Below are 22,276 nucleotides of genomic sequence, written 5' to 3' on the forward strand. Positions count from 1 at the left end.
AAAGCCAATTTTAAAATATCTTCTCAGGTCAGGTTTGAGCCCTTATCACCCCATTGCGGCTGCATAGAATGTGTCTCTCTACGGCAGCACTTACTAACCCATAAGCATAAATGGCCAGGCAGTATATCCCCTCTCAGGTCCACCCAGATAATGCCATTATATACCCCCCCCAAAAAAAAAAACACATTAACAAATGTGTTGTCCATTCATTACATAAATATTGTGAGTATGTATTATGTATCAGTCACCATCCTAGACAATTAGGAACCTGGGGGGTGGTGAGCTAATAAAACAGATGCCAGTCCAAATATCCATATAGGCATTTGTCTTGTTTATATTCCTGTTCCATAGGGCAGACTTACAGGATGGATGTGCTTAGAGATGGACTGAGAATCGGGGTAAAGGCTACTTTAGCTCCTGCAAATCGTCTTTGTTGCTCCTTTGGGATAGATGAGACATATTTCTCTTTCCACCAAAGTACAGCAACTTGCCAACAGTCTGACCATGGTTAGCATTTTTAACTCAGAGAACTCAGCTTTGATGTTTGTTTGTTTGTTTGTTTTTCCAAAAGAAGCCTGATCTATGTAGAGGGTTTGTTTTATTTTTGTTTGTGAGTGTTTCAAACACAGTCAGAGAGATGCTGGGTTTTCTACAGTAACATTCAATATCCAGTCACTGGCTTTACGGATTTCAAGAGGCCGTTGTGCCAAAAGTTTTGTGATCCCTGGATTGCTGCCACATGCTGTGTTCTTAAAGTCAACAATTCACTGGTGCCTGCCCATTCTCCGCTTTTCCAATTGTGGTCCACCAGCCTACTGAGCTCATGGCCAGCTGAGTCTGTTGGCAGTCATTTGTGGAGGCCCAGACGGCGGCCTGAGCCTCCAGTGATTTTACACTCAGCTCCCTTAATTGGATCATTCTAAAAACAAGAAAACTATAAATGTGGGGGAATAAAAAATCAGAGGGTTGCAGCGTTTATTTTCTGCTAGTATTTAACGTCGTTACTTACAATGCACTATTCTTGTCTCTGCTAACACAGAGAAAACTCACAACAGTGAGAGCCTCTCCATCTGCGGTTGTGGGCAGCTGCCCCTCCCTCCTCATGTAGGAAGGTACTTTTTCTAGACAGATTAGTTACTGAAGGCCTGCTAAGAGGTTTCTACATACCAATGACAGCAAATTTCAGAAAATAAAAAAGATGTGTGTTAAGACTTACTTGAAACAACAACAACAAAATATGATTTCCCTTAAGAAAATCAGGTTAAACAATGAGAACACACAGCATGTCGCTGTGGATACAATTCTTAGTGAGCATAGTACTAGCAATTTGAATAGTATCAAACCAGATACAGTTTTTAAGAAAAATACACTTGTTGAAAATTGAAATGTTTCCTAAAATTATTGCTAATGTCAACATTTATAACTATGAAAGAATATAATTTAAGAGAAATATGTTTTATTGTATACTTTACCAGAATATACAGTTTTAGTTAGTAGAAATTAAAAGTATTAGCTTTAAATTGATGCTTTAAATATAAGATTTTTTTATTATGACATTTTAGTCGTGAAAATAAACATTATACATAGTCACGGTATAAAAATAAGGATTTGAAACATGTACAGCCGTGAAAGACTAAATGAAGCTAATTAGCAGACCCATTACGTCGCATACCATTTTTGTGTAAATACAAAATATATACTCTTAGCAACTTTCTAGTGTAGAATGTATTGTGGTGATTATCATTGCATGGTATATATAGGTCTCCTGAGATATTCTCCCTGTCAGGTGAGACCTTGTAGCCAGTGATGCCTTCCCTCCCTCTGGCCATCTCTGCTCCCGTGACTTTAACTTTTTCAGATTACACACACATCAGTGGGAATATGTGAGCTTTATTGCTCTGTCCCCACCTTATTTCACTTTGCACAGCACTCTTAGTCATCCACACTGTGGCAAACGATAAAATTACCTTCCTCACTTCGCCGGCTAACGAATATTCTATTTTGTGAAACGCTTCACTGTCTTTATGCATCCAGCCGTTGATGCTCATGTCAGATTGTGACTATTGGGAATAACCGATGCAATATTTTAAAACTTCGCTGAACAAGAGTCAAACACTAAATTTAATATGCAAAACACGTAACTAACACTAACTGAAAGACAGCTTACTAAATATTGATTTAGAATACAAAGTATTTATGTTTAAGCCTGATAAACACTTTGGGAATTAACACAGGATATTAATGAATGAGTTTAATGTTTATCCTTAAATTTATATTGCAGACCCTATAATGTTTTAATACAGTTCTTCCTTGCTTATGGTGAATTAAAACTAAATGAGAAAAGATTCTGTGATGTAGGTAACATCACCCTATTTTATAGCTAGGAGAGCGGGTTTGACCCCAGATGACTAAACAGATGAAATGAGGTAGCAATGGGTCCCTATGACCTACAGTCTGAGCTCTCTGGCACAAAGCCAGATGCTAATGTGTGAGTAAAGGGAACATCTCCAGATATAGTCTAGGTAGCCAGTGCAACAAGGAACAACAAAGTAGCCAATATCTGGAAATCCATAAATCTTGGTTATGCAACAGTTAACAACAGATTCCTGCTCACTGGAGAGAGAGTTCTACAGTGAGTACTCCTGCCTCTCCTCAGTTATCTAGGACTATAATGAGAGTATTAAATGGTAGCTAGACAACACTTAGAACAGTTTGTAGCCCTCAATGCTAGCAAAGCCATTTAACCTCTAAGAGTTTCGAGGACCTGGCATATCAAAACACAGAGGCTACAAAGTGTCAGGGACACTGCCGATGAAGTTGGTTCTTTATGGCCTGTGCAGGTAATGGACTCACACACATAAAAGTCTCATGAAGCGTAGTCTATGTGTCTCAGAAAGAAAGAACATGTGCCAGGGGGATCTCCTCATTGCTAGCATAGCGTTCTAACATCGTGGATTGGTACTGCAATAACTATGCCTTGGGGGTTATGATTACTTTTCTCTGGAATCTTTGGGCAGGAACAAGATGATCTGGCTATTTCAGACACAGAAAGGGAAACTAAGATGGACTATGTAAGAAATAGAATCCTGATGATCAAAACCAAAAGTCATCCAGAATCAAGTTGCCCAAATGGGGCATCCCAACAAACATGACCAGATCATCAAAGGAAGGTGAATTGCAGACCTCACAACCCAGCAACATACATGATCTTTGACTGTGTTGAAGTTTGTATAGAGCGAGGACAGTGTAGCTTAACCTAATTAATCTTCTAAACTAGGTCATTACCCTGAGCTGTACAGTGAGCAGGAGCCTGGCAGTGAAGGCCTGGTAAACACTAATATGCATTAATGAGAAAGGGCACTAGAGAGAATGTGGTCTGAGACATGTCCTATGAATGATCTGATTCCCTTCTGGGTCCTGATGTAAAAACTGTTGGTATCATTGGGTAACTTAAAAAAAAAAAAAAAAAAAAAAACAACAACAAAGTGATTAAGGAGCTAGTTAAAGGTGCCTCAGCCAGCATCTAGATTGTCATAGAAATAAAGACAGAGAAGCAGAGGGTCTCATCATAATAGAAAGGGCCACAACACCCCCCTTTGCTACTAGGTAATGAGCTTGTCATGTAAATAAACCCAAGCTGGCCATTACCGTTAGGAAGTGTTTCAGACATTTCTCCCAGCTTGATCCTGACAGCCCAAACACACATGCCTGTTGAGAGACACACCTCAAGTTTCCCTTCACATATTATAGCCATGAGAAGTCATGCAACCTTTACCCACAATGCATGGGAAGTCCCTCATTGAGAGAAGAGCACCGATCCCACGGCAGTGTGCATACGGGCTTTATCATTAACCCAGAGAAGACACGGATAGAGAGTTCTTCTGCTAAGAAGCTGAAAGCATTTTAAAAATCTCTGACCTTTCATCTAGAAATAATGATTAACTCGTTGGGGTTGTAAACATACCACTTTAAAAGGCAGGTGATGCAGAAAATAGAGCTTGGCTATTCTAAAGGGCTTAACCTCTGTCGAAACACAAACAAAGCAGGAACAACCAGCATGATCAGACTGCATGGGTCGTTAATCCACACATTTGCTCCCTTGCCTACCTTGGTGGCTCTTATCAATGCCCCCATGCTACATCCAAGGAGATGAAGCAGGACAAGATTAAATGGTGTGACACACAGCACACTGGGTCAGCAGACACCCGTGATCTGAATTCAGCACCCTCACCACCCAAACCCCCCGCGGCCTTCCTCTCCTATGGTTCTACCTCTTGACCACCCATCATAGCTTGCTTTCTTCCTCATCTCTGGACCCACTGTCTATCTCCTGCGTGGAGCAGGTCACCCTAGAAACTGATGCTCAGGTGGGAGAATTCCCCCACTGACAATTTTAGTTAGCTGTGAGGAATGCTGTATTTGGTTTTTTGTTTGTTTTCCTTCAGGGAATGGAGTTCACCAAGCTGTGAACTTTGAAAGAAGGGGGAAATAGGATTACACTATCAGACTGACACTCTTTTTTGGGGGGTAGGTATTTTTTAAAATTTTATTGAATGTTCTCTGTATTTACATTTCAATCATTATAACCTCCCCCCCCCCAACTCACCTCCCTCCTCCCCCTCAACTTGCTTCCATGAAGGTGCTCCCTCTCCCAACCACCCTCTCCACCTCAGTGCCTTGGCTGGTTGATGATGATGTTCTTCCCATGAGGGTGCATGCAAACCCTTCAGTTCTTTCTCTAGCTCTTTTATTGGGGTCCCCATGTTCAGTCTGGTGTTTAACTGCAAGCATCCTCATCTGTATCTATATGACTCTGGCCGAGCCTCTGAGGAGGCATCCATGTCTGGTTCCTGCCAGTAAACACTTCTTGGCATCAGCAATAGTGCTTGGGTTTGGTGGCTGCATATGGGGTGGTTCTCCAGGTGAGGCATAGACTGCCAGTCTTTGTCAGGGCAAGGGAAAGAGCTGCACTTGGTGGTTCATCCTCTAACCCTAGAACCCAGGAGGAGGTAGAGGCAGGTGGATCTCTGTATGTTGACGGCCAACCTGATATACACAAGGTTCCAGACCAGGCAGGCACAGAGCTAAACAGCGAAGCTTATTAAAAAATAAATGCAAAGGAAATAATTTAGTAAGTGATATGAACAAGTTATTGACTAATGGCTTCCATGAGCCCAAGGACACACTGATGTCAGCTTGCACTGGACAGAGGGTCACTTTGATAGTCAAAGCATTGGATGTTGTGTTAACACCAATTCATTCTTGTTATGTTGCATGTATAAGTGAGCTTAAAGAATCATCCAAGGCATGGATACTTACAGAACAAGTTGGAAACCTCGTATGCTCTCCTGCAGACAATTTCTGCAATCTCTTCTCTATACCCTACGTTTGGTGCCTCATTTGTTATTGGGTTCATGTTTTTCTTTTTTAGTAAATTAATGTATTCATAAGAAATGTATGCTGTTTAGGATGTTCTTATCTTCATAAAACGTGGGGTTCTCTTTAGCATGATATTATACTTTACCGTGTGTGTGTGTGTGTGTGTGTGTGTGTGTGTGTGTGTGTGTGTGTGTGTGTAAGTATGTGGACAACTTTAGGTGTTGGCCCTAATTTTCCACCACATTTTGAGACAGGGTCTGATTGTGGTTCACTACTGCACATGCTTGGCTACCTGAAGCCTCAGGCTTCAGTATTCCTGTCTTTGCTTCCCACCCCAAAGTAAGAGTGTTAAGATTATAGATGTTTTCTACTGTTCCTGGCTTCACGGGGATTCTAGGGTCTCCGGCTCATATATTCATTTCTATAGCACAACTGCTACTGAACTCTCTCCCCAACTCTATTATGTTTTCATGACTTAAGTATGTGTTTTGTGTAATTTGAAATTTATATGTTTGACATTCCATAATGTGAGTATTATGTATTTTATACAAGCCCTTTATAAACTCTAGAAGCATATACAACATATAAAGTCCTAATTCATTTTTAATTATAGAATTCAACTCATGGATGATAGATATTTCACTGACACTGTATATAAAAATAATTTTAGTTAAAATTCTACAAAATCATCTGCTCTTTCACAATGTATGTCTTTTTAACTTGGCTAGATTTTATTAACATTTACCAACCTGTGGTGATTATTTTATACCCTAGCCCCAAAAGTATGAAAGAAAAGCTTCATATTTCTCCATGTTTTTAAAAATATTTAGTATTTCCAGATATCTAGATTTTGTCAAATCTGTCAGTTTCTAAATCCTTGAATTTCAATACAATTTAATCACAGTTATTGGAATAGTTCACTTCATCTTGATATAATTTATTCACAATTATTGGTGTGGTTCAGTATATTTTCTGGACTTATTGGTCATTCAGATTTCCCCTTTGTGAATTACTTTCTGTGTCTTTTATCCATTTTCTATCATATTATTTATGTTCATATTAGTTTTGGTAGTTCGCGTATAAACACAAATACTAATCCTGGTGGCCTGTTTTTAAATAACACATTGGATGGCCAAGCTTTGCCTCACAAGAATGTTTCAAAGTTCAAATTAAAACTAAGCTGTAGAGAAGGAAGTTGGTATTCCCCAAGTCTGTGAGCTCAGAAAAGCTCTGCTGCCTTTCACTTTCTTATTTGTCCCTTCCCTGTTCTAAGAAAGTTCCACACTGGCCACTCAGCATTGGTAATATCTGTAATATCAATGCTAAATAAGGACCAGCTCTGAAACTGATTATTGGGCCTGGTAAGTGAATGTTTCACCAAGATGGAAACAGTCAGAAATGAGGTCCAACCCAAGCCATGGCTTCTCATGGAAATACAGAGCCAGTTGTTGGCAGGGACATGAAGAGTGCTGTAACAGCCAATCCTAGACTGGCCTCTCAAAGACCTTTCTCCAGGAAAATCTCTGTTTAGGACAGAAGCCCCTAGGCCCAAGTAACTAAAGAAACAAGAGTACAACAGTATCACGGTGAGGTCAGCTGTGTGGCTGTATTGGTTGAGAATTCTGGTTTGAAATCTTGAAGTAACTAAAGCTGTCTTTCTATTACAGAGGTGTGGCGAAGTCTTGTTTGAGAATCCTGAACAGAATGTCAAATGTGTTTGCATGCTAGGTAAGAAGGCCTCTTGTTTCCAATGTATTATGAATGTTGATATCGTGTGGAGTCGCTGTTGTCTTGGTGTCTCACTGACTGCCTCTTGTTCCACTATAAAGAGACTTGTCAGTATGCTTGTGAGTTTATAACCAGCTATATTTTTGTAGAGCACTACATGATAGAAAATGATTTTATTTTAGTAATTCTCTATAAGCCCATTCTTTTCCATCTCAGTGACAGTTGTATCATCAGAATGGAATTGTGATTGAGTGCTTTGTATTAAAAAAAAAAATCTGTGGTCTAAATGCAAGAAGAATCATACTGTCATCTCTAGGCCTGTGATTATAAGATAAATGATAAAACTATTAGCTATTACAATAGCACAAATCACCTTCATTTACAAAAACTGGGAGGAGTAAGTATTTGAACTAATCTGGAGTCAACACAATTATCCACAATGTATCCTCAGTCATGTGGTCAATAATCATTCTGCCTTGTGAGAGAATATAGCATTGATGCCTTTTGCAGACTCATTAGCTTGTTAAAAAATTCACTCATGAGTGTTCCACACACTATAGATTAGAAACAAATACAGTGACTATAAGTGACGTTCTTAACCACTAAGTCAGGGACAGTTCAAACTACAGTAAGGCAAGGTGCTAAACTATGGAATCTTAAGGCTACTGCAAGCCAGTAAAGTATGCCCATGAGTTTTATATTAATTGTAATGTAAAATTTACAGCTGCAAGGGCAACAAGATAATCTCACCAGTTTTATTTACATAAATAACCGCTCACACTTGTCCGTTCTGACCTTAAGCAATTCACGTTAGCATCATTCATTTCCTCTCAATAACAGCCTAGATTGCTTTTAAGATGACCTCAAAACAGACACAGCAAGGTAAACAGACATTAGAATACCTCAGTCAGTCATAATTCATGATAATAAGCAAATAAACAACCAAAGGTTACTCATGACTCATAACACAAACATGAAAAAGATATCACATCTGTCTACCCTCCTAATCTTTCCTGTTTTCTGTGCTGGTATTCAGTCGAGGGCTTCTCTATTGATGTTCTCATAAGTTTTGAATTAAGATGGAAGCTTATAAGTGTACTGGAAGCAGGGCATGTAAGCAATGATTATGGCATACCTCTGCACAATAATTTCTGCTATCCAATATTAATGTTTAAACTTTATAAATGCCTCAAAAGCACTATCTCAAGATGATTGGTATAGATAAAAGAGAGATAATACATATATGGGTCGAGATAGATAATAGATTATAGATAGATGATATGAAAGCAGAAAAAAAATGTTTCTCCAGCTCTGAGTCCCAAATGTGGCCATAATGACCACGTTTTATCTGTTCATCCTTTAGTTCATTCAATTTCCACACAAACAAAATTATAGCTGAACTATTGTTACAGCCCTTTCACAAATAAAAAAAAAATGGAAGCAAAGGCCTTAATCCTAAAGACCACTGATCATTTAGTACCATGAGAGTTTACATTGCTTACTTCAGTCTGATACAGTAACTTGAGTAAGTTTTTAACTCATGATGCTTTCGAAGACATGGACATCTTCAATTGTGAATGAATTCTTCTGTGTGCTGCTTCTCTTATAAATGGTTAACTAATTAAGCCAAGAGAAAGATAATGAAAGACTGTCTAGTACTGCTCATGTATGGGACCTCACTTAAAGATGAATTACCTTTACTAGTTAAATAGTGTGTTTTATGTGGCTGCCATAGGCATTTCTGACAGTCAAACATATACCCATTGATTTAGAATATATGAATATAAATCAGTTGTGCTTTTTCTAACTACTATCATAACTATGTCAGCTAATTGAGCACCTAAGGTAACAAATAAGATCTATCCTGAGCATCTTACATGGGTCATTTATTGTAAGTCAGCTGAGGGCTGTCCTTTCAAATTACAGATGTCTTTGGCAAGATCAGTGTGTTGGTCATTAGCCATGTTGATTGCTTTAGCTTGTTTTGGTTATACAGAATTAAATAGTACAAGGGAAAGGTGAGGATAAAAGTTTTGATTGAGGACACATAGGAAGAACTTCCTATCTATTTACAAACTAAAATGCACAGAGGCGTGTGACAAAGGTCATGCCAGATACTTGGAGTTTCTCACACAGCAGAAATGTCCATGCCTTTAAGGACCTTGCACTGAAGAGGATTTAGACTTTTTTTTTCTATTTATCTTTAAGGAAATTGATGGAAGTCTTGCTTCAAACGTTGATAAAGTCCTTTGAAATCACAGATAAAATAACAAAATAAAGCTTCCTGGTATCAATATAGATGGCCCAGTCTGCCATTAGCCTGCACCCTCACGAGGACTCTGCAGTAAAAGATGATGGGGGGAAAAGTTTGAAGGATTCAGTTCCTTAACATTATCAAGAGAAATTCGAATTATCATTACTAGGTCACTAAAACTGAGACCATTTCTGTATTTCGTTAAGAAGGGATGTCTATGGAAGTGTCTCCTTTGCCTTGTGTGAGGCATTAGTGGGTTATTATTCCTTTAATTGGAGCCTGTGAAGGTATATTCCCGAAATGCTTCTTGAGAAAACAAGTCTATCTCCGAAAGCAAAAGATAAGGTGTTTGATATTTTTTCATAATTTCTCCGGTGATTTTTTTTTGTAACACTGCTTCAAGTTAATCATAATCTCCAACTAAGAGAAAAAAAATATATGTATATACATAGCCCAAAGTTTTAAAACTTTGCCTTGGATTTTTATGCTACCCCAGTATTGATCTCTGATGGGAGCCAACATTTTTATATTCTCAAGCTCCTGGACCTTTCTTCTTCCATTCCTCCTCCCTCCCTGTCCCCCACTTCAGTTTTGGGTGCCCCTGCATAGATTCTGGCTGTGGTCCGGTTTAAACAGGTTTGATAAGGAGTATGCATGAGGGTCATTAGCCAGGAATAGGTTATATAGGAATAACAGTTCGGGTTAGAAGGTAAATCATGTGCTGCAAAGCTGCCTGTGCTAAGTATTAGCTGCTCAGTCCTTAAAATTGTTCACGGTGGCCAGCTGTGGCCACCAAGTCAGCAACTGACTCTCTGCCTCACACTTAGATCAGTGACCTCCAAGCTTCCTTCACTGCAAACCCCATGTCTTAAACGCTTATGTATGGCTCTCTCTTCCATTCCATTAACCTTAGAACTTAAATATTCATATCAGAGGACATACATATATCAGAAGACATATGGCAAAAGTCACTCCTTAGTCAACTTAAGGAAGTTATCCTATATTGGACAGGGAATTATCTCCTATTATATAAATAAGTCATGGAATATGCCAAATTACTAACGTTTTTTTCCAACGATTTAAAACTGTTGACCAAAAAGACTGGAGAATACTTAAAGGATACTTGTTGGTTAGGTTCTTAGTTCATGTTAGCCATACTCCATAAAGCTATAAACATCTTCGATAAAAAAAATATATATATATAAAAGCCAAGCATCAGATGTGGCTCTTTTTTTTTTTTCTATTCTCATGTCTCTTACTTTTAGAGCAGGATTCTATAAAAATCCTTAATTTGTAATTTATGATGTTTTGGCTTACTTTCCCTGTTTTTATTAAGGGTTTTGTTTTGTTTTTTTAATTCTCTAATTTGGAATAGTCTGTGACTTTGCTGCTGATTTACCTGACTTCATTTATGCTCCTAAGTAGCGTGGCTGTTTGAATGTTCTGAAAGAACTTGATTGCCTGTCTGGCTTACATGAGATGCTTGCTTTAGACATTTGAAATGTGCTCTATAAAGGTTGAGCTGGATGAATCCTTTTCAGAGGAGTAGGATACACCAAAGCCAATATTGTATTAACACTCAACACAAGCACAGACTCTCTGTGTTCCAGTCTCAGCTCTGAAACACCGAATGTGCCCTCTACTCATACAGGATGCTTCATGTCTTCAGGTTCTTTTTACAAGGCAGAAGTAAAAACTCTTATACACATAGGTTTTTTTCTATGATGGAATGAGATATTTTATGAAGCAATGCCTATGACGGAGCCAACCCTAAGTGTCAGTGATCCAGCCATAAGTTGATAAATAATAAACAGTAACATTTTTAAATTGATGATAAAATCAATTATTGATTGATGGTGCTTAGAAGGAGAATCAAAAAAATGGAGACATTATACAAATATGAAGATAGCTTTTTAAATATCAACATGTTTTTCATGTTTCATAGTGCCTTTGGGACAGAGCAAAGTTTTCATACTCTGTCTTGAGCTAGATTTCTTTAGGCACTTTCCATGTGCAAGGAACTGTGAGAGACACTGGCAATCAGAGACCAATGGGAGCTGTCTCTTCTTTCAAAAGGCTTCCAATCCAATGAGATTCAACTACTGAAACTCAAATGTGAACCACGACTGTAACAAGAACAAGTAGTTTCTTTAAGGCAAAAAAAAATTGTTACAACTTCAATGAAGACACTCTGTATCGTTAAAAATCAAGGCCAAACAGTGGCAGAACCAGGGTGATGTAAAAGGCCACACCCAAAGGCCTCAGTACAAGGAAGTGGATGGGAAGGACACATTCAGGCCACCAACAGGACACATTTAGGCCACCAACAGGGTAAAGGCGTACAGTGTAAAGGAATGAAAACCATAACAGACTACTGACATCCTCTCTAAAAGAGACAGAGGTCTTAGATGGCCAACAGCTATGGCCTTCTGTGTTTGTGCAATTCAAGGACAGTTTTGTGTAACTATAAAGGATCGTGAAATACTCTGGAAACTCATTTCTGCTACATAGTATTAAACAAAACTATATAGGTCAGTTACTTAAAAAATGAACCCTATTTTTTTTTAATTTTATGTGTGGTCTGTGCACCACACGAATGCAGTACCTACAGAGGCCAGGAGAGGGCGTCAAATACGTGAGAATTGAGGTTATTTATACTCATAAGCCACCATGTAGGTGCTGGGAACCACCCACACCCAGGTCCTGTGCAAGAGCAGCCAGTACTTGTAACTTCTGAGCAATGGCTTCAGCCCTGGTCTTTTATTTTTTTCATATAGCCTCTTATGGTATAGCTCTAACTGCCCTGGGACTTATGTAGCCCAGGCTAGCCTCAAATTTTCAGTGATTCTCCTGCCTCTGGTTTCGGAGACTAGCAAAGTGAGCCACAGTTGTAAGCCGTTTCTGATGGAATCTTTTTTTAATGCGTAATGAAAAGCTTTGGCATATTTTTGAATATCAAACCACTTCAAGTTGTCCAAGAAAGTAGTAATTTTCATGTACATGTTTGCTCTTTAGAAATAAGTAATATTGGAAATAATAATCAGAAATATTTATAAATCTTATTTATCAGTTACAAAAGAAAGGCTGCTATAAAAACTATTTTATGTTTACCTGACATTAAAATTAAGGTCTACACTTAAAGTAAAAAAAGTTCAGGGTTGAATTTTGACTTGTCAAGACTAGAGTGTCCCATGGGTTTGACTTTTAACTTACACATATAAAGTATATCGTCCATATGCCTAGTATACCATTTTCTCTTTCTATCTGCTTGTTTAAGTAATGAACGCTCTGGGCAACATTTTCTAACTGCAACAGAAAACAAAATGGAGCTTGGACATTCCGAAGAGAGAACAGCAGAGGATAATTCCCACCACTCCCCAGGACCCTGTTTTGTCTTAGCATGGCACTTGCACCAGATGGCATGCTGTATATTTGTCCGAATACTCAATTCTGTCCCTCAGCCCCATGCCACAGCACATTATACACTGAACATAAACATTACAGAAACGGGACCTTGTTTTTTATTCCCTGCTGAGCATGCAGCTCCTGGAAGATCTTGCTGCCCATTGCCTAACAGGAAGCCATTATTTACTGAGTGGATACATGCTGGTCATTTGTGGGAGCCGCGTGAAGTTACCTGCAGGTCGTCATTCAGATGTGCCAGGGCCAGGTTGTTACAGCATAAAAAACAAAAACAAACAAAAAAGCCAAACCAAAACAAAAAACTCTGCTGCTCGGATCTAACACTGCCAAATACCCAGGTCAGACCCTCCTATTATTTGAAATTAATAGGATACCAAATGAAAGAGAGATTAGGAGACAATAAATGTGTTATGTATATTTATATACATATAAAATGGAACTGTATATCCAATATATGTAAGCATATATATTATATCTCTATGTTCTGACAGCTTTAACCATGGACGTTATAGAAAATACAAAAAATAAAAGTTAAAAGCATTGGAAAATATTGTTTCTATTACATCAGTTGCCACATGCACAGACAGTTCTAAGAACCTGGTTGAAGTTAGCAACTATGAACTAATACATCAAGATCCTTTCCTTGAGATTAAAACACATAGATCCAAACTTGAAGCACTTTCCAAGCGCACACTTCAGAGAAGTAAATACTCTCTGCTCATGAAGACCCTCCCCTTCTCTTTTCCCCTTAGCTGCCTCGTCTCCTCCTCCTCTTCCAATGGCCGGCCAAGGTAACCTGCATGGGGATGCCTAGTTTCTAACTCACAACTTCTCCCCTTCGTAACAAAAACATTGCATTTGCCCTCTGTTCTCTACTGCGCCTGCACATTCCCATGGAGTTTCTACTCTGAACCATTGTCCTGACCCACGCACTCACCACCATCCTACAACTCCAAAGAAACACACGATAAGCCCATGAAGATACAGAAATCCCTAAGATTATATATTCACTCATAAACCTCCACTGTTCAATGGTCCCTCGAGGCTTTGGGATGGCCTGTCTTGGCCTCTTAGTGAGAGGCCTCGCTACAAACTCCGCCCAGGTGGTATAGAGCCTCTTACCCTCTCAGAATGAATGTTCTCTCCAGAACCAGAAGCTATTGGCTCTTCTTTGGCCAGCTCTAGCTCCGCCTTCTCCTAGCCAGCCTCCCAGGAAGATTCTTCCTACAAGATATTCCACAGACAGCATCCTTTCCTGTCTTGACCCCAAAACACTATTAGAGCCTTTTGCTGAATGGAGGGCATTTTTTTATAAATATATTTCACTGCAAATTTTATCATTTACGTGGACAAATGTTCACAAAAGTACCTTATGAGGTCTCATGCTGTCAATATCTAACCCACTGCCCCATAGCTATAAATAGACAAAGTTTTAAAAAGATCGAGACTATAAACATTGATAATCCATAGACATTTTCAGAATGAAACAAAGTTATCCCTGTTATTAAAAAATAATGCTTACTTGTTCCTGATATACCAATTGATGACTTTATCTTATTTAAATGTCAGAACATTATATAAATGTTTATGAAGATGTCACATTTCTTATAAAAGATACCCAAATATTTCTTTGTCAGATTCATAATTTCAATACATGTGTTATTAACTTAACAAAGAGGTTAATGCATGCATTCACAAAGTTCTTATAAGCCCAAAACTTTCACAACTGATGCATTAATCCACGTTTTCAACATTTGTGAGTCTAGCATGAGCACTACAAAAATTACTAATTGCTTCTCACCAAAAGGTCGTGAAGGAAAAAATTCCCAAAATGATGATAATGCATTGATTTTGTTGTCTGGGCCAACTTTAAGGCGCACAACTACATATGAGTTTGATACATTTGATTTTTGGTCAATATCTTTAAAATGTTTGTGACTTGTCATCTAACAAAATCGTCGATGTTATCAAATCTAACAAATGGTTATTTTTGTTTTTACTCTGATCCTGGATTTCAAGGGTTCTAGTTCCAGGTGGCACAAGAGAAAATTGCCAATTTAATCCTGAAAGAGACACTATTCTGAAATACAACCATGTATCATTTGTCAATGCAAGTCTGAGAAATTCATAATTAGGTGATTCCATCATTATTCCGACATCGGGGGACATAGTTACACAAACCTAGAGGCATAGCCTAATCCTTAGAGGTATAGCCTACTCCATGCCTGAGCTAAATGGTACAGCCTCCTAGACTGTTGGTCTCCTAGGCTACAAACATGTAGCATGATACTGTCTAGAGTGCTGCAAGCAAGCATGTACGTATAGCAAGGAGGAATTTGTGTACCCAGACATCCATCAGCTGTGATAGATGTAGGAAGAACGTGAGACCATAAGAACACTCAGCCTCATGGTGATAGTGTGGGCCCTTGCATTCCTTCATTAACTGACTTATTGTCGCAAATGACTGTGAATCAATGTCAAAATGCTAACAGAGGGTAGAATTCCAAGAGGCTGGTGAAGAGCAATGTCTCTGTTGTTCCGTGACATTGCTACCAATCTGTCACTTCTTGGAGCATGTCTACTAAACCCAGAAAAAGAGATACCACATCCTACTGCTCTCTGCAAATTATACTACGGTGTCAAAAATTGTACAATTTTACCTTTTTAAAAAAAAAACAAATACTTAGGGGAGGGGGGAAAATGGTATTCTATCCCTTTGAAGTAAGTATTGAATTCAAACATACAGTTTTTGTGTTTCTTAGAGGAGAAATTGCGTCTTAGTCCTCAAATCCTGCACTATTTATTGAATAGAGTTGTTAGGCATTAATTCTACCAGGCAGTCTGTGAAAGGTGCCTATTCTGCTTCCCTTTTTATATCAAGCAAAGCCTTCCTTTATGAATCTTGTTTACAAGATAAATGACTCGTGAAAAGCCAAGATGACTCTGGGTGACAGAACATGAATGGATATGATTATATTTTGGATGATTTCACAGGTATTTGGAACTGGTTATTGCAGAGGCTTAAGCAAATCTCTGAATGTTTAAAAAGGGTTTAGTTCTTTTTTTAAATATTAGCCTGTAAATTGTGCATGGTAATAGAGCAGGTGTGATTGTTCAACACTTGTCTCCACTGTGTATTCATTGTAAGGTCAGATCGTTAGCCTTTCCTGCATTTTTAAAGTTTATTTGTGTATCTAATACTTTAGTGTGTGTGTGTGTGTGTGTGTGTTTGCCTGCATGAATTTATGTGCACCATGTGTGCACATGAGTACACAGAGGCCAGAAGAGGGTGTTGTATGCACTAGAGCTGGAGTTTACACGGAATGCTAAGAAAGGAACCCAGGTCCTCTGCAAGAGCAGTTGGCCCTCTAACAACTGAGCCATCTATCCAGCCTCATTGCTCTCTCTTATCATTGCCTTATGTCTGGAACCTTCGAGCTCCCGTCTATAAAGCACATACTAGGAATTACAAATTGCCACCACTGAAATTCACCCAAAACATCAGAACTTACAGCTTCTGTGTGTTCTCCTTACATCCCACCTGTCCCCAAATAGATGACAACTTTGCTCAGCATATTCATTTACCGGATGTCTAGAAGTTCAGGGGACAGATCTCAAGCTTGTGACCACAGAACACTGTAAATTTCTAGCCCATTACAATACATTGATTTTTCCCTGTAGTGGTTGAACTGTTGAAAATGGAGAAGTCTCTGATTTGGGAGAGGGGAAAAAAAACATGAGATTGTATGTGTTAATTTTGTTTTCTAATACAAAAGCTTCTCAGAATATTAGTCCCAAATGTTATATTCTTTAAGAGGAAAAATTTAAGCCAGATATGGTGTGATGCATGTCTTTAAGTACCAGCATTCTAGAGGTGAAATTAGAGATTTGTAGATCTCTGTGAGTTCCAGGCCAACTTGTTCTACGGGTAGCAAGTTCTAGGCCAGCCAAGGCTGCACAGTGAAATCTTGTTTGAAGGTTGAAAGAGAGGAGAAGGAGGGAGAGGGAGAGAAGTCTTTTGAATAGTAAACACTAACTAATGATGTTACACTTATTGATAGCTTCAAGCCACTCAATGATTGGTGTTTCAGTTTAGAACGTATTGACACTTCACATTGTCTTGATGATTTGTTTTCATTTACAATACTTTCTCCTTTTAATTTAAATGTGGCATGATTCTGAAAAATGGGCAATTTTTTAAGCTATGGACAAATGAGGCCTTTGAAGTTGGCTCATCATTGAGAAACTGCACAGGTTGGTTTTCTTAATACTTCCTTCTAGACATCTTCTCCCAAAGTCTCTGTTTTGACACACTTAACTTTATCACCATTTCTTAGTTTGGAATTCACACAAGAAGAGCTAAGGATTATATCCTGACGTGCACTGTTGACTGTGATATTTATACTGTTATAAATAACTACTTTCATTTTTATTAATTTTATTATGCAGTCCTGTATAGAAAAAAAAGATGACTGCTCGCTGCTATAAAATGTTCCTCTTCTTATGTGTGTACATGCATCTGCCTGTATATGTTTATGTTTACTTCTTCATTAATTCTACTCTTGATGAATATTTAGTTATAGCTTTGGACTGCTACCCAAAAAAAGTACTACTATAAAGATTTTTAAACATTTTAAAAATCTTCCCTGTGCCTGTATGTGTATGTGATGTGTATGTATGATATCTATTTGATTGTAGGCACACATGCCTCAGCACACATGTGGTAGTCAGAGGTCAAACTTGGGTACGGGGCCTCATCTTCCACCTTGTGTAAGACAAACTCTTCCTTGTTACTGTGTATACCAAGCTAGCTGGCCTGTGGGCTCCCAGGGATTCTTCTGTCTCCATTTTCCACCTCAGACACATACTCCTGTGCCAGATTTTATAGAAGTTCTGGGAGTTAGAATTAAGGTTCTCACACTTCTGTGGCAAGCCATTTCTCCAGCCTATGCATTTGTGTGTGTATCAATAAATTACCTACTTTCTGGAGTATTCACTCAGAACTGCAGCTGTTGACTCATGGGAAACATATATGTTCTGTTTTAAATGAACTCTCCAAGTATTTCCTAAAGTGGCTATACCAGTCTATACCCCCACTAGCTGTATAGGAAGCTTCATAAATAATTTGGAAGTTGGTAATTATCCTAGAATAAAAGTTAGAATGTATAATTCATCATTTGTAAAGCAGTATGAACGTTTTATGTACATGGACTGTAATGAGGTGAGGACTATGATTATCATTTATGTAAACAAATTATCTGGCTGATGATGGTACTCATAGAGCAGGTATGTTTTCTTTGTTTGTAATCAATGAACATTAAAGAATTGGTAGAGTTTATTGCCCAAACCAAACCAATCATCTCTTTTTGTTGAATGCTTAGAAATAAGTGTCCCATAAATGGTCACAGTAAGTGTTCACTAACTCTGATGGAACTACAAACAAAGCCCTAGCTCCTAAGTAAAAGCTCTTTTCTGTTAAGCTTATAGATTTCCATTTTTACTTACTACAAACTATATAATTAAACTCTTACAAATTTAAGATCATAATATGAAAATTATAGTACAAATGGGATCAGACATAGCAATGAAGAATGTTTTAGGGCAGAGGACATACCCTGTAGGTTGCTACAATAATGGATATATGTCATTACACATTTGTCTAAACCCAGAAGACCTACAGATATATCAGATGCCAAGAGAGAGACCTTCCGCAGACCATAACCTCCAATAATGTTAATATGTCAGTGTAGGCTCATCAGCTGTGACAAATATACTAGCTCTCATGAGAGACATATGTGTGGGTGGAATGTGGATCTTAAGAGAAACCTGTCTTTCTTCCCAACATTTGCCTATGAAAACACAAAGACTATTTTAAAGACTTCAGAATGAACTACATCTAGTTCTGAAATATCAGTAGTCATGTACCTTACTATGACATTACATGTGTCAGTTCTTTTAGATGAAATCTTTACATATTGTTGTGACTTTTACATATACTTACCCTGGGGATGGGGCAGTGAAGTGTATCCTCTTGGTCTGTTTGTCAGTTTCTTTTAGTGTTCACATGGACCGATGGGGACAAGATGGCCACTTCTAGCCAATATGGACAGTGAACTGAAGGAGAAAGTTATGGTTTTTCCAATAGAAAATAATTTCAAGGAATGTCTTTGGCTTCCCACATAGTGAAATCAGCATGGCTGCTGTCTTTCTCATTGCTTCGACCTTGTCATAATTTCTCAAAGTTCAGTGAGGGAAGGTTATTTTTTAATGAGAGGTTTTCTGTTATTTCTCTGATCTCTAAAGGTACAAAGATAATTTTACACTGTCTGCTTGTGTCATTTAAAATACTTGACGGGTGTCACGTCTCGGATAAAACCTGTAATGGGGGGTTGTGTCTACAAACATGGCTTGGGGTAGCCACTGGGTAGCCACATTTTCAAACTGAGTCTGAGCTATTTGTTATTCATTTCTGACCTAACTGTCCCATCACACAAAACATATGATCCCATCCATGTCTTGTGATGTAATTCAAAGTGCCACTCACTGGCATCTGGTCATTTATATATCATAACAGTTGCCAAATGGTATGAAGTCCAGGTAACTCAGGGGGTATGGTTTCAGGACAGATGGAAGCCTCAGAGAAAACACAATGTTGGTCAGGTAGGAACTCACAAACACAGTGTGAGCTGAGGGACTTTCTTAGATTCTCAAAGTTGTAATATATGATACAACACATGCCCCATGCATACACAATACACATGGGTGTACACACACACACACACACACACACACACACACATACACATCTTGTACTTGACTCAGGCTCTTCTTTAAGGTGTGTTATCAAGACATTTAAGATACACCAGGAAAAGCTGGAGCTTTCATTAGGCTTTCAAACTAAAACCAAATACACATTTCCAAGTTCGAGATCTCTGTTTTGTTCCTTTGATCTTAACTGAAATCTGAACAATTTTTTTTGTCATCTGAGGGAAAAATGGCATGTGTACAGTTGTGTGTGTGGTGGTTGACCTATGTGAGGTTGTGGACTTGTGTGCGGTTGTTTGGGTGCTGTCAGTATCCAGAAGAAAGTATTTCATGGGTTTACTTGTCCTAAGCTCTATCACAGAGTAAGACCCTGCTGAGATAAAGCAATATTAGAAACAACAACTACAGCCAAATTTCCCAGGTGCCTGAGGTTGTGCATATGTATGCATGGACAATTCTGAGTGGTAGGAAATTTTCACTCTTTGATTAAACTGATATGCTCTTCCGTTTACAGCTTCTGTACCTTTGGGATATATTATAATGAAAGAAGCAAAGATAGTGAAGTCCTACTGGTAATTTTAAAACAGAAAAGGATAATAGGGATATTGAAGCCGGAAAAATCTGAGAGGCCTGGGCAGCTGAGGTCTGCTGAGTTCAGAAGAGCCCTGAAAGGTTGCTCAGGGACAGGACCCTTGTGTAGAACTTCACTCTTAAAACACACACACACACACACACACAAATAATTCTTTGTTCAGACTTTAAGACTTTATCATCTCATTCATTCATTGTTTACTTACAGCAAAGTAAAATGTGTTGTGGCCCCTTCCACTGGGCCACCTGTTTATAAGTAAAAAGGATTCTCCATTTCCATTTCTAAAGTAAACCAGAACACTGGCGATGAGTCCAGTGCTTCTCAAAAGTAATGTGTCTAGCTCGGTGTGATTATCCTTGTGAGCAGTGGCAATCTGTTAAGACTTATTTTATATAATTATAAATTAAGAATAAACGCAGGGGATTTTTCCTTACATTTTTCTTGGTATCTATGTTGTTCTGTGCCCAGTTATTCCAGAGCTTAGATTCTGTAGTTGAGTAATCCATCCCGAGGATTGATGTGTCCGACAGATACAAGCCAGGATGAAACTTTAGATTCCAACAGGAGATGGAGATAGGTGAATAGACATGAAGCAATCAAAGCCATCAAATTAGACTATGCCATTTAGGAGGTGGGATGGCCCAATAGTCCAGCTTATCTGTGAAGGATACAGTCAAGACATCTTAATAGGTGCCAGAAAGTTAAGGAAATGTCGAACCTTATATACACACTACATTCTTTCCTACGTATGCCACGACAGACTTAACTCGTACAGGAGGCATTCTCAGACACTAGCAATAACTAATAAAATGGATCAAGACTGAGCAAACTGCAAGGACAATAATGTCAGGTTGGAACCCCTAAGATTGTCCCCTGAAGGAGGTGGCCCTGCAGTCTGTGATCTGGGTCAGGTGTAGCACCCTCTCTGCAAACAGGTGTAAGAAAAGAGCAGTTGCAGGCAGCAAATGTTTCCTATTGGATGTTTTGTGGTGACTGTCCAGAATTTACCTCCTTGATATGTAATAATTCTTCATTTTATATGAGCCTGAATGATTTGGTTTATCTAATTTCCCTAAAAGAAAAACAACCCCCCCCTCAAAATCCCTCACAGAATCTGATACTGTTATGAGCTCTTGGTAGGATGAAAACTGGGACAAAGAGGCTAACAAGGTTATGGTAGAAATGACAAAGAAGAGACTAAATTCCCAGGCTGGGAGACCGGGAAGAGAGAAAAGCAATGGGATCTGGAGAAGTGCTCTTCTGAATTCTTCAGGAACACAGTGACTGATGAAGACAAGCCCTGTGCTTTAGCAACACTGAAGTGAAATAGGTTCATAAGGAAACTGATAACTAAACATCTTAATTTAAAATTGTGTGTGTGTGTGTATGTGTGTGTGATGTATAGTATGTTGTATGATATGTGGTATATATATATGGTTCTGTGTGTGTATATGTGGTGTCTGTGTATGTGTGCATGTGTGGTGTCTAGTCTATGTGTGTGCTGTGGTGTGTGCTATGTGTGTATATAATGTGGTGTATACTGTGTATATGTGTGTATGGTGTCTGGGTGTGAGAGAGAGTATGTGTGTAGTGTCTGTGTGTGTGTGAATATGTGGTATAGTGGTGGTTTAGGTGTGTGTGGTATGTTGCAGGGGGATGTGTTGTGTATATGTGTGTGTGTGTGTGTGTGTGGTGTCTGTGTGTGAGAAAGAGAGTGTGTAGTGTCTGTGTGTGTATGTGTGGTGTAGTGGTAGTTGGGGTGTATATGTTTGTGGTGTCTGTGTGTGTGTGTGGTGTGTATGTGTGTGTGTCTGTGTTTTTCAGAGAAAAGCTCTGAACAGTTGTGTCTCTGTGAGAGGAACTACCCAGACTCTTTGGCAGGCAATCACATTCAAAATCTTTTGTGGCTCATTAGAGAGCGAAAAGCCTCACAGATCTGAGATAAGGTTGCTGATTTCTCAGGCCTGAAATGTTGCCACCATCTGGCTGGAGTTTACTGCCACGCTCTTATAAGCAATATTAAAGCTGAAAGTTTTTCTTTCATATGAAGAACTTCAAATCTAGAAGCTCCAACAGGCACCTGCCACACAACAACAACAAAAATGAGTTCTTGGGCAAAAAGAAAGAGCCCTTGC

General features: G+C 38.7%; 1 protein-coding gene across 1 annotated transcript in view; it reads left to right on the top strand.

Annotated features, from left to right (window-relative positions):
- The window catches only part of PDE7B (phosphodiesterase 7B), a 294,818-nt gene that overhangs the window by 81,483 nt on the left and 191,059 nt on the right, over positions 1–22,276 (top strand). The window contains exon 2 of the mRNA XM_080941986.1: positions 7,047–7,107. Coding sequence (XP_080798112.1) covers positions 7,047–7,107 — 61 coding nt within the window. The remainder of the gene's footprint in view (positions 1–7,046; positions 7,108–22,276) is intronic.

Source organism: Micromys minutus (genome assembly GCF_963924665.1).
Source record: "Micromys minutus genome assembly, chromosome: 30".
In the NCBI taxonomy this organism is placed as follows: domain Eukaryota; kingdom Metazoa; phylum Chordata; class Mammalia; order Rodentia; family Muridae; genus Micromys; species Micromys minutus.